Genomic DNA, 11,151 nt, shown 5'->3' with positions numbered 1-11,151 from the left:
AGCTAATAATGTGTCTTATGAATTCAATATAAATGGTCACACTTCTGATATTATGCAGGCTAGAAGAGGGCTTAGGCAAGGAGATCCAATCTCCCCTTTGCTGTTTGTACTAATGATGGAATATTTGGACAGGCTTCTGAAGAAAATGCTAGCAAATCCTGATTTCAAATATCACTCAAAGTGTGAGAAAGCTGGTATAACCAACCTCACCTTTGCAGATGATATATTGTTATTTTGTAGAGGAGACACCAAATCTGTACAAAGGATGCTCAAGACTGTGCAGGATTTCTATGAGTCAACATGATTGGTGATGAGCCCAAAGAAGTGTCAAGTCTTTTGTGGAGGAATGGATAGAGAGACAAAAGATATTATAGTTCAGACAACTGGATTTGCAAAGGGTCAGCTTCCCATGAAATACCTAGGTGTGCCAATCACCAGTAAGAGATTAAGTATTAACCATTATTTGCCTCTGATTGAAAAGATTATGCATAGGATTACTCACTTGACTACAAAATTGCTCAGCTACTCAGGAAGGATATTGCTAATAAAGAGTATAATAATGGCAATCACCCAGTACTAGATGCAGTGCCTACCTCTGTCTCAGTTTGTGATCAATAAAATTGACACTATGTGCAGAACATTTGTATGGACAGGTAGTATTGATGCTAGTAGGAAGAGCCCAATGGCTTGGAGAACTGTTTGCAAGCCAAAAGCATAAGGAGGTCAAGATGTGATCAATCTTACCATATGGAATAAAATTACAATGATTAAGTGTTTGTGGAATCTCTGCAGGAAAACTGACAATATGTGGGTCAAATGGGTCCACATGTATTACTTGAAAGGTCAAAATGTGATGGAGGCAAGGGTTGCTCAAAGTAGCTCTTGGGTGATGAAAAGGATTCTGGATTTAAGGGGTGAAGTGCAGCAATATCAACTGACTTGGGATAAAATGCTACACAAACAAAATTTCAAAATGCAAATGTTGTATGATGACATGAATGAGGAGGGTCCCTTGGTGGATTGGAGAAGACTTTTCCAGAGAAATGCTGCCAGGCCTCGGGCTCAGTTCATAATATGGCTATTATGTCATAGGAAGCATGCAACTAAGGATAGGCTCAAAAGATTTAATATGCTCACTGATAGTGTCTGCAGTATATGTCAGGAAACTGAAGAGAGTATACCTCACTTGTTCTTTGAATGCAGGGAAGATGCTGATGTGTGGAGACAGGTCCTAAGGTGGCTTGATAGATCCCATCAACCTCTTCCTTGGGCTGAAGAATTGCTCTGGTTGACTCAGGAAGTGTCAAGGAAAGGCTGGAAAGCTTGTATTTTGAAGATAGCATTCACAGAGACTATGTATGGCATTTGGAGTAGAAGAAATAGCATAGTGTTTAAACATAGTACTAATAGAGATATAGTACAAAGTGTTATAGGTAACATTGTCTATAGGGGATGGCAGTATAGAAGAACTAGGAAACAAATAGCTCAATTGATGTTATAGTTGTTTTTGGTGGGTTGGATCTAAGGATCACCTCTTGTATTAACTGTTTTTTTGTGAGTAATATATTATATTTGCTTCAAAAAAACCTTCTTCACCATCCTCTCATTGACCTAATTTCCCACACTCGTTCTGCCACCGTCATTCACAAACATCAAATCATGCCTTCATTGCGACCCCAACTTCACACCTGGTTGGATCCTCCATCCTCAAAACCATACCTAACCACCAACACCTTAAAGCACAAACTCCGCTAAGCACAAAATCCGCTGATCGACAAGTAATCGTCATTTCCCTAACTATGTTAAATTAAATTTCATCCTCTGAACCCCTAACCCGCCATGATCCCTTTCTAAGCACACATTATTCTAATTAAAAAAATAATTTTTTCTATATTCCTCACCCCTACCTCCCTTGAAAAAGCATTAAAAAGAGTTTTAATAGTAGAAACTAGTAAGAAACCCGTGCTCCGGCACGGGTGATGTATTTTTGATATTGTATAAATTTCCCAAAGAAATCATAGTATTTGATAATCTTTAAGTAACAATCAAATAACAATACAATAATAACAGCAGATATGATAATGTGAAAACACATGAATGAGCGTTAATTACTTAATATGTGGATGGTATCAAAAGAAGAAATAAAAACAAAGATGTGTTACAAAAAATTATATCATTGTATAGACTTGTAACACGAATCTTCAAAATGAAGTGAAATGTTGTACCTGAAAAAGCAAATTAAAATGTTATAAAGTGCAACAATGGCCTTTGGCAATTAATTTTTATGTGGAATGAGTAAAGAGAAATCGCAATAACACACCTTTTAAACATTTTGGAACACTTCTTTGAATACAACATTAGTGGTAGTACTCATGGGTTCTCTATCATTGTCATGAATAAGAATCTTTAATCCCTTTTTGGATTTCACTCTAGAGATAGCCACATATAATTGACCATGACTAAAAACTTCCTTTGGCAAATACAAACCAACATGGTCTAGAGATTGCCCTTGAGACTTGTTAATTGTCATGGCGAAGGAAACAATAATTGGAAATTGGCGTCTCACCAATTTAAATGGCCACGGCGACTGTGAGGGGGACAAAGACATTCTAGGAATATAAATAGTGTTCCCAATATTTTTTCCAGAAATGATCTTAGCTTCAATGACATGAGCAGCAAGCCTTGTTACAGTGAGTCGTGTACCATTGCACAAGCCTTCAGACTGATCTAGATTGCGCATTAACATTATAGTGGCCCCAACTTTCAACCTGATTGAATGATTAGGAAATCCCGAAGTTTTAAGAGCATTTAGGAACTCGGGAGTGACGTGCTCATATGCATCAAAGTTAGTAACATCAGACTTATCTATGCAATCACTACTAAAGTACTCTTTCTCTTCTCCTACAATAATTGTAAATATAATTATTGACTAAACATCATATATGACCATATTTTTACCATTAACCTAAATAATTTGGAAAAGGTGCAAGTTCAATACCTGGAAGAAGGTTTGTGATATATTGGTTGATCTCATCAACCACTTCAATTGTTGAAGCTAAGATTGCACGACTTTGAAGATAGTTGGAATCAAGATAGTTATGAATGAGATTAGGGTATGTATCCTATACAATTGCCTTAATCAGATCTGAAAATTTTGAAATTAAAAACTCGTATGGAATACAAATATCAGCATAACCATCGTTTGGCTCACACATGGTCCCATTTCCAATAGTTAAAATCCACTCAGAAAAGCTTCTTATTTCATCAGTAGTAGAAGTAGTTGCACCAGTTTGCAAGCGCATGTTCTTTGTAAGCTTCAACACTCTACAATGATCCCAAATATAAGAAGAATTGATTGTTGCATGGATAATATCGGATCTAGTGCCTCTTGGTATAACTGGGAGAATTTGTCTGAAGTCACCACCATATACAACAACCTTACCTCCAAAAATTATATCAGATGCATGTGCAGTTCCACTCATAATATCTTTTAAGGATTTGTCGAGAGCTTCAAAGCAAAACCTATTAGCCATAGGAGCCTCATCCCATATGATTAGATCTGTCAACTTTAGAAGCTCGGCAAGATCATCTTTCTTGTTAATGTTGCAGACCGAAGTTTCTAAAGCTGGGACAGGAATCTTAAATCTAGAATGAGTCGTCCGTCCACCTGGTAACAACAAACTTGCAATCCCACTGGAGGCAACAGGCAACACAATTTTTTTCTTGGACCTAAGTGTTGCTGATAAAGTGTTCCACATAAAGGTCTTACCAGTCCCACCATAGCCATATAAAAAAAACACCCCGCCGCGTTGCTTCTCTACAGCATCCATGATTTCATGAAAAATAAGTCTTTGCTCATCTACAAAATAAATTCATATCACAAAATAGTTAATACCATGAAGATGACAAATATATGTGCATGTCTTGTTAGTAAAAATTCTTATCACCTGTAAGAGAATAGTACAACTTTAAATAAATTTCTCTTTGACCACCAACATCGTATTGACGCTCATCATAAAGTAGCCTATTTCCTAAACAGGAAACAACATAATCTTTTGGATATGGCATTGGCTTGAAGTCCTTCAAACTTCTATTATTATTTTGTAAGAGTGTTTCAATAGCCATTAACGTCAGTTCTTTTAGCTCGACATCAGTTAATGTCAAACCTATGGTCAAACGTTAAAATGTAAAGTTAGAGATTATAATTTTTTTAACACCATGTATTTATACTATGCTTATAGTAAAAAACTTGGCCTAAAGATATGATAATTCGTGCACAGTACATAAATTCACATTCTTAATAATATAAATGCCACAATTGAGACATGTTGAATCATCGGTTCGAATGGGCACGGAATGTATTCAAAGGGTATATACCAGAAGCATGTATATTCCATTATAACAGTTATTTGAAAATGACAAAATGAAGCCTATGGTAAGCAGGCTGTTAAGATTCATACATTCATTCTTAACAATATGTAAATAGGGGTGGACATCGGTCGGATTCGGATGCAAAAACCTCAATCCAAAAAAACCCACGGATGATTATATCCCATCCACCACCGTCCGTTAGATGCTATCGGTTATTGTTTTGGCGGTTTGTCGGTTTGTCGGATGAGTCGGTTGGGTTTAATCGGTTAAAAATCAAATGCAGAAAATATAGTTTAACTTTTTAGTTCCAAGAAGAAGAGAAAAAATCGGAAACTTTTTTTCAATTTTGGCCCAGATGAACAAAATTCAAAGTATGTTAAAAGCTCTCTAAATTGTAGTAAATCAAAATATTATATAGTCAGAGAATGATTGCTGGGCAGATCTGATTCGACAAGAAAACAAATAAAAATATCAATGATCTAAGAGGAAAAGAAGAATAAATATGACAGTATAATATATTGAAGCATATATCTACAACATCATCACTTGCAAGAAGATTATTCAAGTTAGAGAGTAGAGAGAAATGAAGGGATTGAGATAGATGGGAGCAGCTTATGTTTTAGAGATAAAGATGAATAAAATATGATAAACTATGTCGTTTGAAAAAGAAAAATTGGATTTAGTTTAAAAAGATGACTCCTTAATATATTGTGAAACTAATTAAAGTTATTGTTGTCGGTCGGTACTGGATTAGTATGGATCAATTTGTTTCACCCGTACTCGACCGTTTAAATCTATTAAAAACCGAAAATTTTCATCCGAGCAACCACCGGTTTCAAAAGACCCATCCATATTGTTACTTTTGCAAGCGGGTAGGTCGGATTTCGGACGGTTCGGGGTTTCTTGTCCACCCCTTACTAAAAATGAATGTAGCAGACTTAATTGGGAAGTAAACATACCAAGCACTTTCCATAGAATTATCAACATAAGCAACAATATGTCGTTGCAATTGAAAAACATTTTATTCAAGGGGATGAGAATTAAGTAAAGCTTTTGCACTATGGCTTTTCCATAATTTATCGAAATAAATGTTTTTCATAAGTGTTGGAACTAAACTCAGTTAATGATTTCCATAATAGTTTCAACAAAAGCAACGGTATCCAGAAAAACATGTAAAAGGACTTACCTTGATCTCTTGCCAATAATCGTTGATCATAAAGAATGCCATCTGATAGATACATCCAAGTTTTTCTTCAAACATGTTCGGGTCTATTCATGGATGAGGATAACAACATCGTAACAAATAACTTGCGTAAAAAGAAACCAGAACCCCAAATATGTGCCTCTTTGATTGCCTCAACAAACTCTCTATCGTCTTGTAGAAATCCCATCGCAAAGCATGCTCCTCTAAAAGTTTTATGTTGTTTACCATCAACGTTCTTGATGTCATTATAACATAAAGGACCTTTTTTTATAGTGAGCATCATCCTTAAATAAAATAATTCACCTGTGCTTTGAGGAACCCAAATAAGTCGACCAATGGTATACCCTCGTTTCCTTGGTTTCCAACTCCGGCTTCATTTATGATAAACAAATTTAGAAACAAAGTCACCATAAGTTAACGTTCTTGCTTCTTCATAAGTTTTGTTTGCCTCAAACCAAGATGTAAACATTGACTCGGTTACTATCACCAACTTGCTCGTAGTCTTTGTAGTAAACGGAGTTTTCACCTTCCATGTGAAAATACAATCTCTTTACGGCCGGCTTTCTGCCGTGTATAGAATAAGAAAATATCCTCCAACATGCTTCACTTGGGGAGATGTATCGACAATCCAAATATTGCTTGATCTCGTCAACGTTGTTTTTGTCTGAACCGTGTATCACAGCGGAAATTCGATCTGAACCTTTGTTAATGTATTTGAAAAGGTATTTGATAGAAGTACTTTGGTTGCACCACTCCATGTTGATGTGGGCTTCGTACTTCAACAATAAGCTTGGGTTGTGAGGAACAACATGACCACTATGAAAGATGACACTGTTCTTGTCAATTGTGTGTCTGTTGTTTCGTCTCCGCTGATCGACAAGTAATCGTCATTTCCCTAACTATGTTAAATTAAATTTCATCCTCTGAACCCCTAACCCGCCATGATCCCTTTCTAAGCACACATTATTCTAATTAACAAAATAATTTTTTCTATATTCCTCACCCCTACCTCCCTTAAAAAAGCATTAAAAAGAGTTTTAATAGTAGAAATAATACATGTTGGAGTCTTAAAAAAGAAAAGAAAATAAACCCGTAAATAGGACATCACAAATTTAAGCAATACCAAGTGGCCGGCCACCTATAAATAAATTTCTACTAGCATACTTTTATATAAATTCACTTTTAATTCTGACATAAGCTCAAACATAATTAAAGTGTCCTTCAAAGTTCAAATATTCTCCCAATTCTTCTCAAACACTAATAATGCATTAACCATAAATTTAGTTATTTATATAATCTGCTATCTGCATAGCATGTCTAATAATTTAAAGTTTAGCAAAAATATGAAAAACATACTACAAATATTTACTTTAATCTACCATTAAATATTTTATTTACTTTTTAACTAATTTAAATTTTATTTTTGATGAAAATTTACAATTATTTTTTCAATCACTTTTTTCCCTAAATTTTAAATATAAAAATTTGATATTTTCTATTTTATTTAGTATGAATATCGCAACAAACTGTCCACATATCTTAATTCAATATAAAAAAGTCGATATTATTATTTTGAACAAAATCATCCCGATTCAAATCTGAAATTTCACATATACGTGTTTGAATTTTTAATGATTATTATCGATTCACCTACAAAACAAAAAAAAAAAACACTTAACAAACTAATCATAAATGAAAGAGAAAAAACTCCATACATATATATTCTAGACTTGCTAATTCCCCTTGGCAGCCCATCTTTGTTCTTCTGCTACTTGTTTATATATTCCTTATCAGATACTCTGAAACATAACTTCAAATAATTACTCATTGCAAAAAAACAGTTGAAAGAAAGAGCAAAAGATTAGTTAATGAGAAGTTTATTATTAATCTGCAATAAAAAAATTTAAAAAAAAAAAAAAGAGCCAAACTTTAACTAATCCGCAATAAAAAAACTAACACAAATAAATTAAAATGCAACAATATCATGAATTTCCATCAATTAAAATGTTCACATTGCAAACGTAGGGCAGTTAGTAGAAAATGTGATACATATTTGTTCAATGATAGCACTGAGAAAAGGAACAGAACAAAGCATTACAAATATAACAGAGTATACCGATATAACCATGACAATGTTTGATTCATGAAGAATATTTTCCAAAACATGATTTCCTACCATATAAAAAATTTTAGAAGAAAAGGAATGAGCTTAGATATAATGATGTAAAAATCGAGAGCGGACACAAACGCGGGGGTTGAAAAATTGTAACTCGAAAATCGAGAGTATGGATCAGAGTATAATTAGTTGACATTGCAAAAAAAAAAATTCACTGCCAATGCATATAAGTTAAATCCTAACTATAGTACAAGGAGAAGACTCTAAATATTCAATGACATCGATGTAAGTACAGAGAGAACCATGACAAAAGCATAACATAAGTCCACATCTAAATCACACAAACAGTGACACAATTTATAATATCTTTGCAGACTTAATTATATAGATCAGTTTATCAACATATTCAGCTGTTAGACTCTGTCAATAGGGAAAGACAAAGGAACCATTTTTATCTCTAACCAACATAGACGAGTAGCTAATTCACATATAGCAAAGTCTTCACTGCAAATTTTAATACGAAAAAAACTGCATAACCAATAATAACGACAAATGCATGAGTAATTCATTGAAAGGCAATGAACATAAGGCTATCGTGCTAAGGAGAGAACATTTCCCTAATTGATATCATATACTGACTGCATCAACCTATAATTAGCATTAGCATAATATCCCAAGTTTAGCTTGTTGCTAAGAGCTTTTATTTAGTGATTCTATCATAAGGGTACATGATAGATTAAGTGTTTTTCTGCAAGAGACAGATTCAAATTTGTTATTATTGATATTTACACGGTCATCAGCACTGAGATACATTCATCCGCATTCAGCTCAAAGGCACTTTAAAACTCCTTGATTTTGCAGACAAATTTAATGGAAGAGTCTGATCCAAAGCCAGACCCCTCCAAGCTGAAGTGAATTCAAAAACTGATAGTAACTAGTTATTACATGTGGTGGTAATATAATTATATAATTCACATTTCATAACATAAAAATATTAAATTTTTCATCATGTCTTTGTTTTTGCATCCTATATAATAAGGAGAGATGATAATCATCAAATACATTTTATCTGCAGATTTGTAAATAACCCAGTTTGAAAAAGTTACACGATGCTTCATTTCAACACTCAATAAACCACATACAACACCATCATATACAAGAATGTTAGCTTTTAAAGCTCTTACCTTCTACCTTCTGAGATTGGTTTGTGATTTGACTCACTTAAATGAAGTTTATTGACAGTAGTTATGTCAAGACAAAAAAAACCATTTACAAAATTATAATATCAAAATGAACATAACAACACATGACTTTTGATTAAAACTAAAGTGATAGTGAGACCATTGAATAGTCCACTTTCTTTTGCATAGGTAACTATCAACAAAATAAATAAATCATAATGACTACATAGCTGTCATGAAAATAACCAATTATTTAATGAGAAGTTATCTTACCTAGAATTACACTTATAGTAGACCTCTAGCAATCATTTCACGAAGAAGTTTCACCGCCTTTTCATTCTCGTCTTTACGAAAGAGAGCTCGGATAATAGTTTCATACGTTACAGCATTAGGAATGATACCATTGTCCTCCATTTTTGACAGCAAGGCCTCTGATTCATCAAACAAGCCCTCTTTACAAAAACCATTGATCATAATATTATATGTTTGGACATCTAGACCATAACCCTTAGTCAAAAGATCCTTAAAAATATTATGTGCATTTTTAAGTTGACCCCCTTTGCATAGCCCATCGATAAGTATATTGTACGTGCACATATTTGGTAAAATGCCATGGTCTTTGATTCTTTTTACTAATGCAATAGCCTTGTCAACAAGATGGTTTTTGCATAAAGCGTCTATTAAAGAACTGTAAGTGAATATATCAGCAGGTTGACCTTTATCATGCATCTCATCAACAAGCTTCCAAGCATGCGAGATTCTCCCTGATTTGCACAAACCGTCAATGAGAGAATTGTAAGTCACTGTATTAGGAGTAATTCCTTTGCAACACATTTCATTAAAGAGACTCAAGGCTTCATTTACCATTTTCATCTTACAGAATCCATTAATCATGATATTATAGCTCCGAACATTAGGTGTCACTCCCATTCGAGAAATAGTTCTCAACATATGTTCGGCCTTATTCACTTCATTAACTAGACAATACCCATCCATTAATGAATTGTAAAAAACAATATTAGGTATTACACCTTCTTTCATCATCACAACTAATAGATTCTTAGCTTCTTTCACATTTCCCTCCTTACAAAGAGCATCGACCAATATAGTAAAAGTATAAACATCTGGGTAGATGTTTTTCAACACCATCTCTTTTAGAAAACTAGACGCTTTTTTCAATTGACCAACAATACAAAATCCATAGATTAGCGAACTAAAAGTGACAACATCAGGAGAAATTCTCTTTGCAATCATTTCACAATATAACTCATAGGCATCGTCTACACATTTATCTTTACAGAAACTATCAATAATTGTGCTATACATCACCTCATTAAGTCTGACCAATTTCCCTTCAATCTTTCTCAACATTTGCACGGCGACCCTTGTTTCCCCCATTTTACACAACCCATTAATCAAGGACGCATAACCAAATTTATCGAAGTGAAGCCCATGTGCAACCACATAATCATGAAAATGCAAAGCTTCACTGACCTTACCGTTAAGGCACAAACCATTGACAAGTGTGTTCAAGGTTACAGTAGTCGGTTCATAACCTAATTTAAGAATCTTTCCCAATGTAGAAAATGCAAAATTCAATTGACCTAGATGGGAGTAACAATTGATCAAGATGTTCAAAGTAACAATATTTGGAGTAATTCCATTGAATTCTAATTGGTGAGAAAGTGAAATAACAGTAGTGTAATGGTTCTTAGTCTTGGCAAGAAACCCTAAAATCTTGTTAAATTGGATAATGGATGGAGTAGGATGCATGTGGAGCAAGCTATGGAAAGTGGAAAGGGCGTCATGATTGGGAGTAAATTGATGCAGAGAGTGAGAAAACGGTTTAAAGAGAAAGTGAAATGAAAAAAGAGAATTGGAGTAAGAAATTAACCTTGACCTTGCGAACCACATTATTGTAGGAAATGATGCAGAGGAGAGTGTTTCTCAGTTGAGAGATTGGCAGTGGTATCCTAATACATAAAGAAGATTACGGTTTTAAAATGTGGTAAGAAATTGCTGTTTTGAAAGTGTACCAATTTGTTGGAGCATGATTTCGGAAAGGAGAAAAGGGTGCTGGTTTGAAAGAGTACCAATTTAATTTTATAATAGGAAAATGCTTCTTAAAACAAGAAAGGCAAGAATAAATCTTAACCATTCAATATCACAACCACCCCATGATCTATATTAATATATAAAAATCAATTACTACCAAATTCCCTTAATTATCCTAATCACAATCAATTATACATGGTTTTACATACCCCTGAGCGTCATTT

The 11,151-nt window shown here is 34.1% G+C and overlaps 2 protein-coding genes across 2 annotated transcripts; both read right to left on the bottom strand.

The window, feature by feature from the left end:
* Positions 1 to 2,323: 2,323 nt before the first annotated feature.
* Positions 2,324 to 2,897, bottom strand: LOC131623040 (uncharacterized). Its single transcript, XM_058894064.1, has one exon. The coding sequence runs from the start codon at positions 2,744 to 2,746 to the stop codon at positions 2,324 to 2,326; it is 423 nt and encodes a 140-aa protein (XP_058750047.1). The 5' UTR covers positions 2,747 to 2,897.
* Positions 2,898 to 7,099: 4,202 nt separating this feature from the next.
* Positions 7,100 to 10,931, bottom strand: LOC131644908 (putative pentatricopeptide repeat-containing protein At1g12700, mitochondrial). Its single transcript, XM_058915520.1, has 2 exons — positions 9,146 to 10,931; positions 7,100 to 7,374 (listed from the first exon to the last, which is right to left on the bottom strand). The coding sequence occupies exon 1, from the start codon at positions 10,784 to 10,786 to the stop codon at positions 9,158 to 9,160; it is 1,629 nt and encodes a 542-aa protein (XP_058771503.1). The 5' UTR covers positions 10,787 to 10,931; the 3' UTR covers positions 7,100 to 7,374; positions 9,146 to 9,157.
* Positions 10,932 to 11,151: the final 220 nt, after the last annotated feature.

Source organism: Vicia villosa, linkage group LG1, assembly GCF_029867415.1.
Source record: "Vicia villosa cultivar HV-30 ecotype Madison, WI linkage group LG1, Vvil1.0, whole genome shotgun sequence".
In the NCBI taxonomy this organism is placed as follows: domain Eukaryota; kingdom Viridiplantae; phylum Streptophyta; class Magnoliopsida; order Fabales; family Fabaceae; genus Vicia; species Vicia villosa.
The sequence above is the reverse complement of the archived record's forward strand: the minus strand, read 5'-3'. Positions and strand labels throughout refer to the sequence as shown.